The sequence below is a fragment of the Mesoplodon mirus genome (assembly GCF_964341445.2).
Source record: "Mesoplodon mirus genome assembly, chromosome: 3".
NCBI lineage: Eukaryota > Metazoa > Chordata > Mammalia > Artiodactyla > Ziphiidae > Mesoplodon > Mesoplodon mirus.
The window spans coordinates 165,822,891-165,845,809 of record NC_138978.1 but is presented as its reverse complement, the minus strand read 5'-3'; the positions used below and the strand labels follow the sequence as shown (position 1 = coordinate 165,845,809).

At 39.3% G+C, this 22,919-nt stretch overlaps 1 protein-coding gene across 1 annotated transcript in view; it reads left to right on the top strand.

Annotated features, from left to right (window-relative positions):
- The window catches only part of PAPPA2 (pappalysin 2), a gene marked incomplete at both ends in the record, with an annotated part of 309,213 nt that overhangs the window by 28,573 nt on the left and 257,721 nt on the right, over positions 1-22,919 (top strand). The window contains one exon of the mRNA XM_082613770.1: positions 12,141-13,212. Coding sequence (XP_082469896.1) covers positions 12,141-13,212 — 1,072 coding nt within the window. The remainder of the gene's footprint in view (positions 1-12,140; positions 13,213-22,919) is intronic.

Here is a 22,919-nt window from a genome sequence, read left to right as displayed (position 1 = left end):
TAGTGGCTGCACCAATTTACATTCCCACCAACAGCATACAAGGGTTTCCTTTTCTCCACCTCCTCACCAACACTTGTTATTTCTTGTCTTTTTGATAATAGCCATTCTGACAGGTGGGAGGTGATAATCTCACTGTCATTTTGATTTGCATTTCCCTGATGAATAATGATGTAGAGCCTTTTTTAAAATACCTGTTGGCTATCTGTATGCCTTCATTGGAAATATGTGTATTCAGATCTTCTACCCTTTTTAAAACCAGATGTTTTGGGGTTTTGTTTCGCTATTGAATTGTTTGAGTTCTTTATATATTTTGGATATTAGACCCTTATCGGATATAAGATTTGCAGATATTTTCACCATTTGGTAGGTTGCCTTTTCATTTTGTTGATGGTTTCCTTTGCTGTGCAGAAGTTTTTGCTGTTGTTTGTTTGATATGGTCCAACTTGTTTATTTTTGCTTCTATTGCCTTTGCTTTTAGAGTCGGATCCAAAAACTTATTTCCAAGACCGATGTTGAGTCACTTATATTCTATTTTTCTTTTAGGAGTTTTATGGTTTTAGGTCTTACATTCTAGTCTTTAATCCATTTTGAATAATTTTTGTGTATGATATTATGATATAAGATAGTGGTCCAATTTCATTCTTTTGCAAGTGACAATCCAGTTTTCCCAACAGCATTTTTTGAAGAGGAAGTCCTTTTTTCATTGTATTCTTGGCTCCTTTGTCATAAATGAATTGATCATATACATATGGGTTTATTTCTGGGCTCTCTATTCTGTTCCACTAATCTGAGTGTCTATTTTTATGCCAATTCTATGCTCTTTTGATTACTATAGCTTTGTAGAATAGTTTGAAATCAGGGAGCATGAAGCCTCCAGTTTTGTTTTTTCTCAAGATTGCTTTGGCTATTTGGAGTCTTCTGTGGTTCCATACAAATTTTAGGATTGTTTGTTCTATTTATGTGAAAAATGCCACTGGAATTTTGATAGGGATTATATTGAATCTGTAGATTGCTTTGGCTAATACACACATTTTAACAATATTAATTTTTCCAACCCATAAGCATGAAATATCTTTCTATTTATATGTGTCCTCTTCAATTTCTTTCATCAATGAGTCTTTCGCCTCCTTGGCTAAATTTATTCCTAGGTATTTTATTTTTCTTGATGCAATTATAAATGGATTGTTGTCTTAATTTCTCTCTCTGATAGTTTGTTGTTAGTGTGTATAAACACAAGAGATTTGTTTATATTGATATTGTATCCTGCAACTTTACTGAATTTGTTTATTAGTTCTAACAATTTTTTAATGGAATCTTTAGGATTTTCTATATATAAAATCATGTCATTCTCAAATAGTGACAGTTTTACTTTTTCCTTTCCAGTTTGGATGCCTCTTATTTCATTTTCCTGCCTAACTGCTCTGGCCAGTACTTCCAATACTATGTTAATTAAAAGTGCAAGAGTGGGCAACCTTGTCTTGTTTCTGAAGTTAGAGGAAAAGTTGTTAGCCTTTCACCCTTGAGTATTATGGGTGAACATATGGACCTGTCATACATGGCCTTTATTGTGTTGAAGTATTTTCCCTCTATGCTGACTTTGTTGAATGTCTTTATCATAAATTGAGGTTGAATTTTGTCATATGTTTTTTCTGCATCTATTGAGATGATCACATGATATGTATCCTCCCTTTTGTTAATGTGATGTATCACGATTGATTTGCAGATGTTGAACCTTTCTTGCGTCTCTGGAATAAATCCCACTTGATCATGGTGTATGATTTTTCTTAAATGTATTGTTAAATTTGGTTTGCCGATATTTTGTTGAGAATTTTTGCATCTATGTAATCAGGGATATTGTCCTGTAATATTCTTATTTGTGGTGTTCTTATCTGTTTTTGGTATCAGGGTAATGCTGGCCTTATTAAGTTTGGAAGCGTTTCCTCCTCTTCAGTTTTGTGGAAGAGTTTGAGAAAATAGGTAATAGATCTTTTTTGAATATGTGGTAGAATTTACCAGTGAAGCTGTCTGGTCCTGGGCTTTTGTTTGTTGGGAGGTTTTTGATTATGGATTCATATCCTTACTAGTAATTGGTCTGTTCAAAATTTCTATTTCTTCATAACATTTCTTCTATTTGGAAGATCATATATTTCTGGGAGCTTATCCATTTCTTCTAGATTCTCCAATTTGTTGGTGCATAATTGTTCATAATAGTCTCCTCTGACCCTTTGTATTTCTGTGGTGTTGTAACTTCTCATTTTGCATTTCTGATTTTGTTTAATTGAAACCTCTCTCTTTTTTCCTGGCTGAGTGTAGATAAAATTTGTCATATTTGTTTATCGTTTCAAAGAACCAGCTCTTATTTTCATTGATACTTTCTATTGTCTTTTTAGTCTCTATTTCATTTACTTCCACTCTGATCTGTGTTATTTCCTTCCTTCTACTAACTTTGAGCTTCTTTTATTCTTTTTTTAAATTCCTTTTGGTATAAGGTTAGGTTGTTTATTTGAGAGTTTTCCTGTTTCTTGAGGTTGACATTTATTGCTGTAAACATCACTCTTAGTACTGTTTTTGCTTCATGTTTCAGATTTTGGTGTGTTGTATTGCTATTTCCATTTTCATTTGTCTCAAGGTATTTTTTGATTTCTGCTTTGATTTCTTTGCTTACCTATTGATTATTCAGTAGCATGTTGTTCAATCTCCACATATTTGTGATTTTTAAAACCTTTTTCTTCTTGTAATTGATATCTGGTTTTATATCATTGTGGTCAGAAAAGATGCTTGATATGATTTCAGTCTTCTTAAATTTATTGAGACTTGTTCGGTGGCCTAACATATGACTCATCCTGAAGAATGCTTCATATGCACTTAAGAATGTGTATTCTGCTGCTTTTGAATGGAATGTTTTATATATAACTATTAAGTCTGTCTGGCCTAATGTGTCATTTAAAGCTAATGTTTCCGTATTGATTTTCTGTCTGGGTGATCTATCCGTTGATGTAAGTGGGGTATTAAGTTTTCTGCTATTATTGTATTACTGTCTATTTCTCCCCTTAGGTCTGTTGTTATTTGCTTTATATATTTATGTGCTCATATGTTGAGTGCATAAATATTTACAAATGTTTTATCCTCTTGTTGGATTGACCCCTTTATTATTATTATCTAACACCCTTCTTTGTCTTTTATTACAGTGTTTGTTTTTCTTTGTCTTTTATTACAGTGTTTGTTTTAAAGTCTCTTTTGTTTGATAAAAGTATATCTACCCCAGCTTTCTTTTGGTTTCCATTTGCATGGAATATCTTTTTTCATCCCTTCACTTTTAGGCTGTGTGTGTCCTTACATCTCTTTTGTAGGCAGCATATAGATGGGTCTTCTTCTTTTTTTTTTTTAATCCATTCAGCCATTCTATGAAAGAATGATTCTTAAAGTTTTAAGACGACTTGACCCAAATGTTTGGCTTCAGTACCACCATCATTTTTCGAGTTACATCACTTGATCTGATTTTTCTAACCCATGGGCTTTCATAGTTCAGTTTGGTGTTGAGTGATTTCATAAATCATGTTGATGATCTGGTCCCTCTGTTCCTCCCAAGAATGTGGTTTTGATGAACAAACAACAGTTATAACGTGTTTGCTTCTATCACATGTACATCCAAAGTTATAAAATCTCAATGTTGCACAAGCTCAGAATTTCACCACGTATATTGTGTTGGCTTAGACTGTGTTGGCTTTGTCAGCCTTTACTCTGCTAGACTGAGAAATCTTCTAAATGTGGAGATTGGTAATTTTTCTTTTTTTTTATCAAAGTCCAGCTTTCTTCTGCTTGGTGGAGTTAAGGAAGCAGGGCTGGGCATCACTCCTGAGGGCATGTGGATGAGCCCTGCAGGTCTTTCTGTGATCCCAGTTTGTGACTGAAGGATTTGAAGAGCAGACCTGGTATGGACAGATTTTATTTTACAGGAGCAGTCAGTCACTGAGTACTTTGGTAATTTTAAGGCTCAAAACCCAGAGTGGGGGCCTCCCTGGTGGCGCAGTGGTTGAGAGTCCGCCTGCCGATGCAGGGGATGCGGGTTCGTGCCCCGGTCTGGGAGGATCCCGTATGCCGCGGAGCGGCTGGGCCCGTGAGCCATGGCCGCTGGGCCTGCGCGTCCGGAGCCTGTGCTCCGCGACGGGAGAGGCCACAACAGTGAGAGGCCCGCATACCGCAAAAAAAAAAAAAAAAAAAAAAAAACCCAGAGTGGGAGAAACATATACCGCACCCCCCGCCCCTTTAAAAATACTTACTTTTTTTTTTTTTTAAAGAGCAGTTTTAGGTATACAATAAAATGGAAAGGAAGATACAGCGATTTCCCATCTATCCCTTGCCCATACACATGCATAGCCTCCTCCATTATCAACATCACTCACCAGAATGATCTTTTACTTTTTTATTATTTTTGTAAATGTTTTATTCTTAAGGATGACTCTTCACTGACACATCATAATCACCCAAAGACCATAGTTTACTTTAGGCTTTAATCTTGGTGCTGTACATTTTATGGGTTTGGACAAAAGTATACTGAGGTATATCTACCTATTATTTTCCCTGAGCTAAAGGTCCTCTGTGCTCTGCCTATTCATGTCCCTCCCCTCACCCCTGGCAACCACTGATCTTTTAACTATCTTTATAGTTTTGCCTTTTCCAGAATGCCATAGAGTTGGAATCATACAGTATTTAGCTTTTTCAGATTGGCTCTTTTCCCCGAGTTACATGCATTTACATTTTCTTCATGTCTTTTCATGGCTTGGTAGCTAATTTCTTTTTAGCACTGAATAATATTGTATTGTTGGGATGGACCACAGTTAATATATCCATTCAACTACCAAAGGATGTTGTGGTTGCTTTCAAGATTTGGCAGTTATGAATAAAGCTGCTATAAATATCCATGTGCAGGTTTTTGTATGGACAGAGTTTCAACTTTCTGGGGTAGATAGAAAGGATCACAATTGTTGGATGATATGGTAAGAGTATGTTTAGTTTCTTAAGAAACCACCAAACCGTTTTCCAAAGTGGCTATATCATTTTGCATTCCCACCAGCCATGTATGAGAGTTCCTGTTGCTTCACGTTTTCAAAAGTATTTGATGTTGTCAGTATTCTTGATTTTGACCATTCTAATAGGTGTGTAGTGGTATCTCATTGTTGTTTTAATTTGGATTTCTGTGATGGCATATGATATGGAACATTTTTTCATATGCCTTTTTGCCATCTGTATATCTTCTTTGGTAAGGTATCCATTATGGTCTTGGGCTTGTTTTAAAATTGGGTTGCTTATTTTCTTATTGTTAAGTTTTAAGGGTTCTTTGTATATGTTGGATAACAATCCTTTGTCATCTGTGTCTTTTGCAAGTGTTTTTTCCCAGTGTGTGGTTTGTCTTCTAGTTCTCTTGATATTGTCTTTAGAAGAAAATTAGTTTTTAATTTTAATGAAGTACAGCTTATGAATTATATCTTTCATGGATCATGTCTTGGTGTTATATCTAAAAAGACATCATCATACTGAAGGTCATGTATGTTTTCTTTCCTATGTTATCTTCTACAAGTTTTGTAGTTTTGCATTTTACAGTTAGGTTAGTGATCCATTTTGAGTTAATTTTGGTGAAGAATATAAGATCTGTGTCTATATTATTTTTTTTGTTTGTTTTACATGGGGATATCTGGTTGTTCCAGCACCATTTGTTGAAGAGACTGTCTTTGCTCCATTATGCTTTTGCTCCTGGCCAAAGATAAATTGATTATATTTATGGGCTCTCTATTCTCTTCCATTGATCTATTTGTCTACTCTTTCACCAGTACCACAATATCTTGATTACTGTAGCTTTATAGGAAGTCTCAAAGTCACACTTACTCCTTTTTAATTATAAAAAATCAGATGACCAGCAAAGCAGCCACAACTACCTTAATAATCAGGGGGTGAAGAAGACATGCGGTGGCTTGTATCTGCTTTCCTTTTGAGTCTTTCTAGTGGTGGAACTGGCTCAGACTAGCTCACCAGAGCCAATTGTACACTTCTCTTCCCAACTGTATGTTCAGGGACATCAGTAAATTAAAAGTGGCCATTGTCGGAATATTTACACCACAGAAATTAGCAAATGCCAACAATCAGTGTTTGTTTGGTTTTATCCCTTCAGAGAACCAGTTGTTAAACATTCATCTACATAACACTGATTTTGTATCTAATTTGTTCTTCCCTTTGATAGTTCATCATCAAATTCCTTCTAGTCATCACAGGTAATGCTTATTAATCACTTTGTATGAGTTAGGCACTGTGCTAAGATCCTTCACATGTGTTCTTTAATTTAATTCTCACAACACTGTGATGAAGTAGGTCTGTGATCTCAGCTTGTGGTTGAGGGATGCTGAAGAGAAGACCAGTGGTGGACAGGTTTTTATTTTACAGGTACAGTTTGCAAGTGAGTAAACTGAGATTCAGCAAGATGATGTAATTTTTCTGAGGTCACACAGCATGTTAGGTGGTAGACTGGAGGCTGTAGCTTCTGGCTGACTCATGCTTGTAACCACCATGCATTATGCTCTTCCCCAGCATAGAAAACTGTTCTGGGCTCAGAATCATGACACGTTGGCTCTAGTGTACTCTATGCACCCAGACTGACACCTGCCCTCTCAGAACCTCAGTGTCCTCATCTATATAATAAGGCTGGTGATGATACTAATCTGCCTAGCTCACAGGATGGCTTTACCGTTTAAATGATAGTTACACCAGATTGCTTTGGAAAGCTTAAGTACTGTATAAATGGGAGATATCATTACATGATAAGAAGTGAAGAAAAAAATATTAACCAAAAGAATACTACATCACAGTTTAGAAGATTCAGCTAAAGTGGATATTTTATATAAATGCAGGTTCTATGAAATATTACAGTAAATGTTTCTGGGTGAAATGGCAGGACCTTTGATCTGGGAATGCCTGAACTTACCTCTTAGAATTCTTTGGCTTTGGGTCTCCCTAACCTTCCCAGACACTCTGATTAGTAATCAAGGTGACCTTAGTTTCATGGGCAGATTTGATTGGAACTAAGTTATTAAGAAGGTAGTCTAGTGCTGGAAAGTTGACATTTAGTAACTTCAGGGAGAATTTTTGCCTTATTATGTCCATGTTTTAATAAAGATTTTTTGTTTTTTGGGGTTTTTTAGCTGTTCACATAGCTATTTATACTTCCAACTGTCAGCATATTTCATTGTAGTTGTTTATTTAAGGTTTATCTTCTTGACTATACTGAACTCCTGATGATGTCTAATAACTGTATGATTATTACAGAAATCCCAAGCACCAAGTACTGAGATCGGCGACTAGTATTGCTGCATAAATTTCTATCCAACAAGTGCATGGGTGAACTAACTACATGGAACTCTTGTGGTGTTCATGTATATCTTATGCCACAGTTGTCCATCTGTAAGCTTTGAAAAATTTCTTAATTGCAGTTGGAGCTAGTGTGCAAGGCAAGGTCAACCACGTGGTGTTTCATGCTAGAGTTCATCTGTGTGCTATTAGGATATCAGAGGCATTTGGCAGCAGTAGGAAAGCCTCTAGGTATTCCCTAACTTACACAGTCCAAGCCCCTTACTGTGTTATACAAGACCTACCTTGACATGTTTCACCTCTGGTGCTCTCCATCCTGCCACTGTTTGGAATGATCTGTAATTCTTTAGCCTGGCCAATTCTTACATGCTCTTCAAGAGTAGGTTTGGGTCTCATCCCCTCAGGAAATCATCTCTGAACTATGGGCTGTGATTAGGTTTTGTTTTTACTCACCTATTTATTTCTTGATCTTAGTTCTGATATTATATTAAAATTATTTCCTATGTTGCCTATTCTCCCATGAGACTGTAACTCCTCAAGTGCAGAGACTACCTTTTCTTCCAAAGCTGAGAAGAGTATGTACATCTGGCATGAATGAGATGTTCAGCAAATATTTGAGGAACTGAAATGACTAATTCCAAGTAGAATTTCTTTTTCTAGGAAGAGCAAGACAGTGAGATGAAATGTGAACCCTTCAAGGCTTAGTGGGGTGACAGCACTTCAAGTGGCCAAGCATGATCCTCTTCCCACCAGCTAGGGGTGAAGCAGAGAGCTTCCAGGTTATGGGTTCCATGTTGGGGCTAAGTCTGTGTTTGTCTGAGAACAGACTGCAATTCTAGTTTAACTGCAGTCTGGTTTATTCAGTCTCAAGGGAGAAGAGAATCAGATAATTTTCCATTCAATACCCTACAGATTGGAGGAACAGATTTTAACCAGTACAGACTATAAGAATATAGAAGATGCAGGGGGTAGAAACATTTATTTACTCTGTCCTTGTAAATTTTGGAAATCCCCACAAGGACACACTCATGATCTCATGAAAGAGGTTGGGGTGGCTGGCAGTGATTCTCAGGGAGATGTAAGCATACTATGCTTCAATGCCACAATTTCCTCTCTTGGAATAATAGATCTTTTAGTGGGAGTAGGGGACATTTATTTCCATTTCAGTAGTCTTAAATGTGAGTTGTATTATAGATAATAAAAAGCCCCAATTAATTATGAATCCTAGACAATCCATTAACCATATTCTCTAACAGCATCATATCTGTGCACTTATTCATAACAGGCTCCTGTTTCTTTTAACTGCCTTTCATTCCACTAGTTTTCTGAATTAATGAGCAAGAACGTATGGTTACATAGAGACCTCAGACAAACCTAATATGCTCTATCGGATGTGATCCTTAAACAAATGGTTTAAAACAAATGGTTTAAAAGAATTTCAGATGTGATTTCCACTTTCATGTCTGACAACTTATTGATAACAATTTTTCTAATTCCTTTCCACTGGTTGGAAAAATTAAGATTCCCAACTTCTGTCTTCTGCATTTCCATCCATTGAACAGCAGTCAGAAGCTTGATTTGTTTTGTTTGTTTTTTAAATTTTATTTATTTTATTTTTGGCTGCGTTGGGTCTTCATTGCTGCACGCAGGCTTTCTCTAGTTGTGGAGAGCAGGGGCTACTCTTCGTTGCCGTGCGTGGGCTTCTCATTGAGGTGGTTTCTCATATTGTGGAGCATGGGCTCTAGGCACGTGGGCTTCAGTAGATGTGGCGTGCGGGCTCCATAGTTGTGGCTCGTGAGCTCTAGAGCGCAGGCTCAGTAGTTGTGGTGCATGGGCTTAGTTGCTCCGCAGCATGTGGGATCTTCCCAGACCAGGGCTTGAACCCGGGTCCCCTGCATTGGCAGGCGGATTCTTAACCACTGCACCACCAGGAAAGCCCTATATTTGTTTTTAAAATATAGAATAACAGCAGCTCTCAACATGGTTTCACAAGAATCTGTATTTGTGAAAGTTCCACTTGTGATTCTGATCCATGGCTAGTGTTGATGACATTGGTTTCTTAGTTCGTTTGGTTTGCTATAACAAATATACAACAGGCTGGGTGTCTTAAATAGAAGAAATTTATTTCTCACTGTTCTGGAGGCTAGGAAAGATAAAGGCACCAGCAGATCTGGTGTCCGGAGAGAACCCTTTTCTTGGTTGGCAGATGGCTGTCTGTCTTCTTGTATCCTCACATGGTGGGGAGCAGAGAGAGAAGCTAGTTTGCTTCTTAAAAGGACACTAATCTCCCATCATGAGGGCACCACCTGCATGACCTAATCACCTCTTAAAGGCCCTATCTCCAAATCTCTTCACATTAGAGAGCAGGGTTCCTACAAATGAATTTTGGGAAGACATAAATGTTCAGTCCACAGTAATTGGGTTGGAAAATTCTATTTGTTAAATATGTTTTTTTTTTTCCTTCTCTGGAACGAGTGCCGGGCAGTGCTTCAACAATTATTTCCTCTCTTCCAATAGATGAAGTATGAGCAGTGGTAATACAGCAAATAGAATGCAGTTATCTAGGTACCTAGTGAGGTTTCACATATGCTGCTGTGACATCTTATTAAGTTAGAGAGTAAAGAATCATTACTTTCATCATCATTCAAAAAGTAATACTTCTATATGCTTTCTACAACTCCCAACTAAAATTGACTATTTTAATGCTCTTGGCCAATGAATCCTTTCTAATATAATTACTAAAATTTAGATTAATCAGAACTAGACTAGTATGATAAGAAAATTCCATGTTCTGTGTAGTGTCTCAAGAAGTTAGAAATAACATTTTAGACACACTATAATTTTAATAGCTTCCTATGAGCTAAATAAGTAGAAACAATTATTTTGTTGCTACTAGAAGTTCTAAGGACAATAAGTTAATGTGTTCAAAACTGCAGTTAGATGCTGGCAGGTAACAAGCTAATTATCTAGTAATTTATATGTCAAGCCTAATAATTTATACCACAACTCATATACACCTGTATATGCAACAAATATGAAATAGCCTCCTCCTCAACTCTTCCTCTTAAAAACCAGCTGATATTTACTAGTTGAGAGGTTAGTAACTCCATGGTTCTGATATTAAATATTGCAGCACATTTGTTCATAGGTTAGTGGATGGACATAATTAAGGCTAAATGTACTTATGAAAATAAGTGAACCAAGGAGAAACCATGAAGCAGGAAACTTATTACTGATCTCACTAGGTTTGTCTGCTTTTTTGAAAATCTACCCAGTACAAGAATTTGTAAAGCAGTAATTGTTACATTCCTTTACCATACAGACCTCAATGTAAAAATAAACAAAAAACCCCAAACAATACTAGAACATGACCATTGTATTATACCTAGTCATCACCAGTACTTGGAAGTCTAATTGTTAGAATTGCTAAATTGGGGATGAGTTGCTTTTGTTAAAAAGAACATTTTATTTTTTAAATCACAAGTTATTGATTTATGTTAGAGACAGAAGAGAAGATAATCTATCATTTATGAAAAACATAGCTACTTTTAAGACACTTGCCTGCAATTACAATGGGAGGACTCATGGCTTTAAAATCCAAACTGTCCATAGAGTGGTACTGTTTGAGTGGATTATATAGGAGCTCAGGTAAATAAGTAAAACTATTGACTGGGGGAGGCTGGGGAAGAATAACTCTTGGTATTAGCCTCAGGTATCTATCTAAAGGCCAGCCAACTTTTCTAACATGCATTCATTAGTTAAAGCAGTATTTACTAAGCATTTCCTGTGTGAATGTACTGCCTCTATGTAAATTACAATTGAAGTCTGCTCTTGAGACCCTGCCTATATAATATAAGAGGGTCCTGGAGGCTGGTGGGTTCATAACTGCAGATGGGTTGCTGGGAACATTCAAGGCCTCCAAATTGCCTTCAGTCTTCCTATTTCACCTGTGGTCCTGTTACATCTGATCACTTCTTCCTGCTGCCAACTTGTTAGTGACATAGTGATCTACAGGAATTCCTTCCTTTGTTTATGGGACTTAATAGTCCTGGGCCTCCTATGAGCAAGGTGGTAAGTAAGGTAGCATGTGGTAGGAGCTTCGTTTACCTGGGCAAGTTCCACTTCTGTACTCTGGTGGGCGTTATTGGCTATAAAACAATCATTCTTATAATTTGACTAGGTTTTTTTACTCTAGGACCGTGGGGCAATGTCATTTTGCTTACTCTGGGGAACAACTGTTCACTATGGTGGGTATCCTTGCCCTTGGGCACTAGAGGGAATAACATGTCTGGGATGTTACAGTCTTCTCCTTATTTTCCCCACAAGAATCATCATTTCAATATTCAATAGAGAAAAATGACCTTTGAAGGGGTAGGAGATTACTAATTTTTGTAAAAACCATGAAGGCCCTCATGACTTCTGAGGAAGTGGAAAGACTGGGAAGTCATGGACACAGAGTCACCCTGAGGAACGTTTGTGCCAGAGTGGTGAGGATGGCTTTCAGTTGCATTAGACATCCCCTTACAACTTCCATTTTAGTTATTTAAAAACACCAGAATGCTTTAAATTGGGTGGAATCTCAAATTAAGTTCCTTTTGGGGAAAGATGTTGCCAGAACAGCCTGATATGGGGTACTGGACAGGCATCTTAGGTGGAGAATCTGTATCACTTATTTTTTTCCCATTAAAAACCTACATTCTTGCTATTTATATGGGTTTTCTTCTCCCTTTCTCCATCCCCTTTGTATCTGGTATTTCTCCCCTCGACTCTTCCTTCTTTCCCAGGTGTGTTTGATAACTGCTCCCACACTATCAGTGACAAGGGCTGGGCCCTGGGGATCCGCTCAGGGAAGGATGTGGGAAGGCGAGATGCTCGCTTCTTCTTCTCTCTTCGCACCGACCGCATGAAGAAAGCCACCATTATGATGGGTCACGGTCGCTATCAACCAGGCAAGTGGACGCACGTGGCAGCCACTTATGATGGACAGCGCATGGCCCTGTATATCGATGGCACTCAGGTGGCTAGTAGTCTGGATCAGTCTGGTCCCCTGAACAGTCCCTTCATGGCATCTTGTCGTTCTTTGTTCCTGGGTGGGGATAGCTCCGAGGACGGGCACTATTTCCGTGGACACCTGGGCACACTGGTCTTCTGGTCGACGGCCCTCCCACAAAGCCACCTCCAGCACAGTCCTCAGCAGCCAAGCGAGGTGGAGGATTTGACCACCCTGCTACTGACAGCCAGTTTTGAGCCCCTGGAAGAACAGTGGGCCCCCTTTAGAGATGGGAAGTACCCACGGCTTGAGGTTCTCCAGGGCTTTGAGCCAGAGCCTGAGATTCTGTCACCTTTGCAGCCCCCGCTCTGTGGGCAAACAGCTTGTGACAATGTGGAACTGATTTCCCAGTACAGCTGGCACTGGCCCCTTCGGGGAGAGAAGGTGATCCGCTACCAAGTAGTAAACATCTGTGACGACGCGGGCCTGAACCCCACTGTGAGTGAGCAGCAGATCAGTCGGCAGCACGAAGTGCTCAACGAAGCCTTTAGCCGCTACAACATCAGCTGGCAGCTGAACATCCACCAGGTCCGCAACTCCACCCTGCGCCTCCGTGTTGTGCTCGTGAACTGTGAGCCCAGCAAGATTGGCAATGACCACTGTGACCCTGAGTGTGAGCACCCACTCACAGGCTACGACGGGGGCGACTGCCGTCTGCAGGGCCGGTGCTACTCCTGGAATCGCAGGGATGGGATCTGCCATGTGGAGTGCAACAATATGCTGAACGACTTTGATGATGGTGACTGCTGTGACCCGGAGGGGGCTGACGTGCACAAGACCTGCTTCGATCCTGACTCACCTAGGAGGTAAGGGACTGGGGCTTGGGGTATCCGGCTTGTAGGGTACATTCCTAACATCGTTTTATCCTTTTGGCTTCCGGAGACAAAAGAGTGTTCACACAGCCCCCAAATAAAACATTCATCTACTCCACCAGGTATTATTGAGCTTTCATGAAGTACCAGGTGTTGTGTTGGGTGACTAGGAACACAGAGATGATTCAGACGAGACACAGCCCTCACAACTCACTTTCTATGGAGCAGACAACTGTGTACGTGGTGTGAAATGCTCATGCACCAGGTGCTTAAGACACAGGAAAGCTGAACAACTTCATCTCTCAGAGGAAGCCAGGGCATCTTCACAGAGAGCAAAACAAGGTATATGTCGATAGAAACCAATCAGCACCAGTTATACGTGAGCATTCCTTTTATAGTCTTAGGTTTCCAGCAAAGTAACACGAATTCATGAAGAGGCCCATGTGTGAAGCAGTTTGAGCAGTTCAGCAGCTTTATGAACATAAGACATTCTACATCTAACCACAAGTCTCCTTTAGATGACTGGAGGCTTCCTCTTTTGCCCCATTAAATTCCATTCTCCACACAGCATCTGGAAAGATCCTGTGTAAAAGGTGAATTAGATCCTGTCACTCCCCTTCTTAGTTTTTTTCCCACTGTTCTTAGAATAAAATCCAAGCTCCCCTCCTATCTCCTGCATCACAACCTGACCCCTGCCTTCCTCTCCAGCTTCCTCCCCTGCTCTCCCCACCCACACTGCACAGCCTCACTGACTGTTCTGTTCCACTGAACAGATCAAACTTGTTCCTGCCCCAGGGCTTTGCACTAGCTGTTTCATCTTCTTGGAATCCTCTTTCCCTTGGTCTTCCCTTGGTGAGTTTTCTCTTGTCATTCCAAAATCTACTTAAATGTCGCCTCCTGGAGAGGCTTTTCCTGATCTCCCAAGTTGACTAATCAATCGCTATTATGTCAACTAATTTAAATTCTCTCTATAACACATCACTTCTGATGTTTTTCTTGTGTATTTGTTTATTTGTCTTTCCCTGGCTTGGAATATCAGCTCTATGTGACCAGGACCCTTGTTATATTCCCAGTGCCTAGAGCAGCAGCTGGGACATAGTTGTTTATTTCATGTTTAGTTTAATGAATAAATGGATCTGATGTGTCATCTGTTGTGAGACAGAAGCCAATAGGAGGATTTCCATTTGATGGTTGATGCAGGAGTTCGGGAATTTTAGAGGGAGGTACGAAAGGAGAGAGGTGGGTGGTAAACTTAGTAATTTGTGTATGTGGGAAAGGGTTCCCCATTTATAACTGGTACCTTTGTACGAATTATAAAAAGGCCCACACCTGAGGTAGGATGTAGTGTTGGTGGGAGGCGGGAGGACTAGATCTCAGCTTCCACCCAATACCTGAATGGCTGCCTTTGTGGTTTTGGGCCATGATTTGTGTGGTAATTCGTGGTCTTGTGTGTGGGCAGTCCTCTTGGTGCTCCTGTGCATGGGAAGTTAGCACCAATGAATAGGTTCACCTGTAGCTCAGATGTCTGACATCAAGGATCGAGTGTAAGATTTGCAATCAGGGGACAGAATTGAGTTCCACAGCCCTTGCTACTTAACCAGCTGTGTAAGTTGCACAAGTCACTTTTGTAAACCCAGATGTCTTGTCTGTAAAATGAGGGTGATTGCAGTAATACTTTGCATTACCTATATCTTTGGGTTATTTTTGTGAAGCAAATGAAATAAGGTACAGGAAAGTGCTTGGTAACTCTACTAAAGTTTTCAAAGTACAGAATCAGTTCTAAACTAACGTTAGTTATAATCATTATTAGAACTGACAGATGGGAAGCCTTTGTTTACATAATAATACCCAAGGAACTGATCACATTACCAGAAATATTTGCATAAGAAAGATTCTGTTTGGGTTTGGTTTTTAGATTTTGATAACCTTAAGCAGAAGCTAAACCTCACTAACAACAATGTTTGCCAACTCTTAGGATCTCCAGAGAACTCTCCAGGGAAATCTGGCTTGTTCTCATTTGTCTACCAGCTCATTACAACAACCCACTGCCTTGACTGAGAGAGCTGTCTTTCAAGGTACCCAGGCATCACTCTTCTTAGAGTGGCCCCTTGTGTCTCTAAATACTTACTGCCACTGCCCTCATCCGGGTGTTTATAACTTATTCCCCTTACCACTTCAGAGTTGCCATGGTAACTTATCCTTTTCTATCTGTAGACCCAGACACGTTTCAAACTTTCTTACGCCTACATGCAAAACTCACTTTGTGGAATAAAAGGAACTAGTCATACTTTTTTTGATAGTTAAAAACATTTAAATAAAAAATAAACGCTCCTGGTTAAAATATCAAATTGTACCAAAAGGCAATTTTACCAAATTGTACCAAAAGGGAGAATGACAATCCCCTGCCTAACTCTTCCTCATCCTTCTCCACTCTCTAGCCTTTCTCCCATATTTAATTATTTTACTTGCTTCTTCTGGTAATAACCTCCATATACATATATCCAAATATTATATTTATATCACTTGATTCATCAATTTTATTTTATTTTTTTAAATTATTATTATTTTGCCGGGGGGGGGGCGTGCCATTTGGCTTGCGGGATCTTAGTTCCCTGGCCAGGGATCAAACCCGCATCCTCAGCAGTGAAAGTGTGGAGTCCTAACCACTGAACCACCAGTGGTTAGGACTGATTCATCAATTTTAAACATTATGCATAACTTGCTCTTATTACAAAGATAAGACTTTTACTTTGTCTCCTCCCTCTCCTCTGCATTTTTCTAATATAGTAATTTTACTATTCTTGGTTGAGTCAGATATATATATTTACAACATTATGACTGTAGAATATTTTTCTTTTGGTTGCAGAACAAAGTGTTATTCTTTTACTATATTTCCTTTCTGGTATAGCTCCCTCACTCTCCCATACACACACACCCTCCCCCTTGAGTCTCTATTTCCTCCCTCCCTCCCTTCTTTTATCTTCCTTCCTTCCTTCTTTTTTGATATCTTCAATCATTTTCAAATGCTTTATCATATTAGCTAATCTATAGAATGTGTCTTTTTTTTTTCTTTTAACACTCTTCTGGAGCTGTCCCTTCAAGTTTATTCCATTTTTTCTCTCCTCTTCTGACTTGACCAGTTATCTTTAGTTCTGCTTCAAAGTTGTCATCCTGAAACTTCTCTTCACTGCTTTTTTGAGGGGGAATTGGAGTCACTATGTCCTGAATTTTATGAATATCTGTTAATTTACAACCTCATTTTACTGGAAAACATCCTTAAGTAACTTTCTAAGAAAGGATGTTTTAGGTAACTTTTTCAGAAAAGCATTTCTCAAAATGTTTTTTATTTTGCCTTTACCCCAAACTGATAGTTTGTCCTGGTGTAAAACTTTGGGTTGGAAAACATTTTCTCTTAAATTTTTGAAGAGATTCATTAGTTGCCTCTAGCTTCTATTCTTATAACTGTGTGTTTTAGAGGTGAATTTTTTTCCTATTAAAAATCGTTTTGAATTTTAACTTTGTTACTTTAGGGATTTTATGATAATTTCTTTTTAAGTGTTGGCCTTTTATTCTTCTTTTGTTGATATTCAGTGGTCCTTTCCATTTGGACACATGCCCCTTACCTCTGGCAAATTTTCTGAAATTATTACTTTGATATTTCTTAATTCTCTGATCTATTTTTCCTCTGTGAAATGCCTGAGGATTTATTTCCTGAATTTATTCTCTGTCTTTTTTCTCACTTATATTCTATCTCTTTGTTATTTTGTTCTATATTTTGGAGGTTTCCTTGAGTTTATCTTCCAACTCTTCTATTGAATTCTTTTAAATTTTAGCAATCATATATTTAAGACTTTACTCTTTGATTTTCTATAGTAGTCTATTTTTATTTTAAGGATGCACCCTTTTTTGAGGCTAAAAAGATGAATTCTGAATTTTTTCCCTGTGCACTATATCTGATTCATCTATAGTCAACTTTTATTTTTCCTTTTTTTTTTTCTCTTAATTCCTATCTGTCTTTCATGCTGATGGATTTTCTCAGATGTCTAGTGCTTATTCACAATAGGAAACACACTTTCATATCTCTACTCTTATGATTTAAAAAAGGATATTTATCTATGAATTTCCTCTTTTAGAGGGAGAAATCTGAAGGCAGACTGTAGTGGAAAGGGTAGGTTTTCTTTTTCCCAATTCCCTGATACTTATTTCATGTACAGACCTTTTATTCATACTCCATCTTCTCTGCCTTGTATTTCTTGTGCTGAATTTTTATTATTAAAAACATTGACTGTTTTTCATAACTCTTATTGGCAAGAACCATATTTTGAAAAACAATTATCAAGTTCCTGTGATGTGCCAGACACAGTAAGCTAAGCAAAGGGACAAATATAAAGAATACATAGAGTAACTGTTAATATCTTAGTGGAGGGATTTAGTAATTTTATCTAAATACCTGGGTTGAAATTCAGTCTGAGGCACTAAAAGCAGAACATAGAGTATAGACTGCTTTTCTGTGCCATGGCTTAGACTGTTTGAAAGGACTTTGGATTCATAGAGGTGTAGATCTCTGGATTTCTATGAGCGCCTGTGACTTGGTAGAGTCGGTGGTTGTGTCTGAACTAAATTACCCATATCTAGCAGCCCTATTATTACAATTAAATCACAGTGTTCAAGTTCACAATTCCTGTATTTTGTGACTCTAAAGAGACCCAACTTCAACAAATTTTTCCAGACATTTTTTGAGGAGCCGAGCGTGCCAGGCAAAGAGTCCCTCTACTCAGGAGCTCACCATTTAGTAGGGGGTGGTTGGGAAGTGGGGGACACACCTACAGATTGATTACTAACATGCAAGTACAGTGATTGCTTTATGAACAATCCTTCCTGTTTCTCAAATCCTGCTCAATGTTCCCTCTTCCCCCACCCCCCAGCAAGAAACCAGAAATGTAGCCCAAAGGAGTTCCTCTCCCAAAAGCTCTGACAGGAGGAGAGAGCCTGAGGAATCCAGCACCAAACATCTGTAACCCAGATGGGCCTATCAAAGGGAGAGTATTTATCAGACTTGGGGCTGGTCAGAAGGAGATATGAATTATAGATACATTACCCAGCCAGTTGAACAGAATTATCAAGATAGAGAAACTTGGCTTGTGGAAAGGGAAGGCTACATACACCAGATGTATGTTTCTACATAGTAGCTGCCCTAAGAGAGGGTCTACAATTGCTGTGGGAAAGAAGGGCTTGAAAGTCCACTTTAGTAAAATCACAAATGTCATTGGCTCCTCCCTATGATGCATCCTAGGAAGCCAAGCCAAGGGAATCTCTATGCCCCAAGGGAAACTCAGCTTCCCTAACCTTTGTAGGCTTCAGCTTCTTTTTGGTCATGACTTGTTTCTGTTGTTTTTCTCTCTAAAATTATGTCTCAGAGATGAAGGATTCTTTGCTGCTGAATCTACTTTCCATCCCTTACTCTTTCTCTCCTTTTCACATCAGAGTTGAGCTTAGTAGCCAACCAAATCTAGAGCACTGTGTTTACCTCTTTGCTTTGGTTTCTATGTGTCAGATTTCATCACTCTGTTATCATGTGGAGAAAAATCACCAAATAAAAACAAATGGCTGAGGGGAGTTCCCTGGTGGTCCAGTGGTTAGGACTCTGAGCTCTCACTGCCAAAGGCCGGGGTTCAATCCCTGGTCTGGGAGCTAAGATCCCACATGCTGCTCAGTGAGCCCCCTCCCCCGTGCCCCCTAAAACAACAACAACAACAAACAAATGGCTGAGAACAGTTTAAGTGAGAGTCATTAACCACCTAGTGTCACCATGCTGTGAAACAGACAATGGGATCAAGACAATGCCCTGCATTTGTTTTCTGATGCCTGTGGTGGGCTAAAGTCTCTGTGTCTTGGTGCCTCACTGTCTCTTCTCTGCCTCATTTCCTGAGTTTTGATGGTGGGGAGTTTGAAGGCAGATGAACTGCTGTATATAGCAATGCTAATGCATGGTCTACTTCCCTGTAAAAGGAACCTCAAGAGGGTGGGCTGGGAGGTGCCCTGCAGAAACATGGCACAGAGTGGTGTCTGCAGTTGTACACTATAGGGTATGTATCTATGGGACAGGAGGACAGTTGCATGTGACATTCAAGGGAACAGGTGGAGAAATTGGTGCTTCACGGACCTGGATGCTCTGGATTAGCTGTGCTTTGCTCACCCATGCTCTGTGGCTGTTGAGCCAAAGGAATGGTTGGGCTGGGCCCCTGCAGTGGCAGATCTGTTAAACATCAGCCAGGCTTCATTGTAGGTTTCTTTTGAAGTTGGGATTCAAAGTTCCCTGCGGCCAAAAAAAACATGCATGGGGAAAATAAGTGTAAGGGGTAGAAGAAGGCAGAGAAAAAAGAAATGGAGAAGAAACTTTAAAACTGAACAGCAAGAAAACACCTAAATCCCTCCACTAAAATGCACAGGCTGTGCAAACTCTGAAGAGACAAGACTCACCTTCTCATTCTCATTTTATCTGGCAAAGGGAATAGGAGAGAAGATATAAGAATACCTTCTGGTAAGCTCAGAAAGTTTACTAACAAATAGAAATGTCTCTTGGTTGTTTTTTTACAGGCCAATTTCTCTGTAGTTTCAATAGATACAATTCTATAGAGTAAGTGAAATCCACAATTTTTCTGTTCACCTGGCTGGCTCAGTGAACTTTTCTCCCCAGGTAAGTGGGGAGAGGTTGTTTTTCTCCTTTTCATGGCTATTTTCTAGGCAAATAGGCAGACTTGTGAGAGAGCCCTGTGGTATGTCTGGGTTAAAAATATTTCCTCTTAGAAAATTTTTAGGAGAGACCCTGGTCTCCAAACACATTCAGTTGTTCAAGATACTTGGGTATTTTCCTAGGAGCTGGGGTGCTGGCTTTGGTACCCTGGCCAGATGCCAGTCTGTCTTGGAGGATTTCACTTAGGGATCTTTTCCTAGAATTTAAGCCTAGGAATCTGAAAGACAGCTGCACACTTAACACATGTTTTCCTTTTTTTTCCTCTAGGAACACTGTTTGCATATTACTTTAGTGACAGAATGAAAGTCACAGAGAAGTAGGTTGGGGAATGTATGGAACATGTAGTTAGTCTGGGCATCACGGGTTATTCTGAAGATTTGTTTCATCAGAGCGTCATTCCCTGGAGGAAGATGTTGACCCATTAATTTTCTGAACCCCAGTGCATCTCTCACGTCTCACCAGGAGCTCTGTCTGTGGCTGTGGACCTGATTTTCCTAGCTTGATGCTTGGCTGATTCCTACTTATCCTTCAAGTTCAGTTAGAACGTCACTTCCTCTTTCCTGGTAACATTCCTTGGTCCTCAAATAGGGATTATCTATCTCATTTGTACCACTTCTTATCTCCCTACTGCCATCACTCTGCTCTGATCCCATTGTCTCTCACCTGTGTTATTACAATAGCCTCCTAACGGGTCTCCCCACTTTTGCTCTTGCACCACCCAGCACTCTGTTTTTTAACAGAGCAGCCAGAGTAACCCTATTAGAGTACACTTTAGATCAAGTCATTCCTCTGCCTGGAATTCTCCAGCAGCTTCCCCGCTCATTCAGAGTCAAAGCCAATAGTATTGCTATAACCAACAGGGCCCTACCTAATCTGGCATCAATTATTTCTGTGGCCTCATCTCACACCATGCTCTCCTTTGTTTACTCCATTCCAGCCACACTGGCCTTCTCATTGTCCCTTGGCTTGGCAGACATAGTCCTGCTGCATAAATGTTTCAGTGGCTTTTCATTCTGCTGGAGTGTTCATCCTCCAGACTCCTACATGGCTAGCGCTCCCTCTTCCTTCCAGTCTTTTTTCAGAGTCACCTTCTAGTGAAGGCTTCTCTGGTGACCTCACCTAAAATCCCAACTCCTCTGACTCTTCATGGTTTCTTCTCTGTTTTACTTCTCTTTTTGGAATTTGTCACCAACATGCTACGTATTTAAAATTTTTGCTTAACGTCCATATTCTCCACTAGGATGTAAGTTCCGTTAGAGAGGGGGTTTTTGTATGTTTGAGTTACTATGGCCTGTGGATCAAATTTACCTTACCACTTGTTTTTGTAAATTAAATTTTATTAGAATGCAGTCACATGCATTTACTTACATATTGTCTATGGCTGCTTTCATGTGGTAGAGTTGCATAGTTATAATAGAAACTATGTGGCCCACAAAACCTAAAATATTTACTATTTGGCCCTTTACAGAAAAAGTTTGCCAGCTCCTTCTTGAGTACAGATTTACCATACAATATTGTAATTACCCGTTGTTATCTGTCTCTTGTACAAGACTTTAGGCTCTTTGTTCATAGTTCTTATAACATAGGAAGTGCTCAATTGATATTTAAAAAATGAATTAACATATATATATGAATGGAAAATAAATGACATGGGGGAAATGACAGTGTTGGGCAAGGGTTTGGGAAGGGTAGAATGTGCTACTCTGTATTGAAGAAAGAAGGATGTTCAGAATCTACACTCTAGTAATCCTTCCTACTGGCCCCCTTACTGTTGTAGGATTGCCATATTCAGAACTAAGTAAAGATACCCATGAAAGTGTGAATATGTTAGCTGAGGAGGGAAAGGCTGTAAACCGTTTTACTCATTATCTCATTATTTGAGTGGCTGAGCTCCCAGATGGCTCTGAAACTATGAAACACAGAGCAAATTTTGATAATCAGAGAAATAGTCAACTATAGTAGCCGGGAAGTAAGATGAATCCTCATTAGCTGGGGAGACAGTGATTGAGAGAAAGAGCAGACCCCGCAAAGTGGGTACAGGGCCCTTCAATGAGAAGGGCCTCTTTGAGGTGATGTCACAGATTAGCCAGTATTCTTACCAAACATTTTAGTTAGGCTTTTGTGGTTGTAGAGAACAGAAACTCACTCAAGTTAACGAAAAAAAAAATTATTGTACAATTACATATGGGCTGGAAGTGGAGCTAGAAGGCTGCTAGGGACTAAGGCAGGTTTCACACATCGTTTCTCTCAAAGGCTGCAGGGTTCTCTACATCTTAGTGCACCTGCACCATTCATATCTTGTTCCCAGTTTGCTAGATTACTCATAGTTCCCCTTCTCTTATAGCTTTAGTTTAAAACTGGACTCAGCTTTCTGTGGCTCCTGCTTTATTTCATTGAATCTTCTCTTAAGATTCACATCCAATTGCTAATTGCCTCAGTCTCTTGCAGAATCTTGGTTCATATTCTGGAGACAATTAATGTGAATTGGCCCAACTCATCTTTACACGTCAGGCTAGAAATCATAGGTTTCTGGCCAGCCTTGAATTTAATCAACTGTGGCCAAAAGAACAGGATGGCAGGGAGGGCTCCTCAGGGTTCCAAGGCAACATCTCTCAGCTGGTGCCAACACTCTGGGTAGAGCAAACTGGCTTTTCATCTTTACTTCTTGGAGACTCCTGACATACATAATTTCTTAGACCTTAGACCTTGGTACTCCTAGTAATGTAATTCTCACAGGATTTTAATGCCAATTTTATTCCTAGGATTTTATGATTTAGAATTCAAATCTCAATCAAATATGTCATGATAATCCAGGTAAATTACATAGTTCATAGTAAGGTTATGTATATATATATATACCATATAACATATATTATATATATACATGGTACTGTGTTGTCTCTATATGTATCTATCTACCATGTATCTATTTTACCAATAAAACACA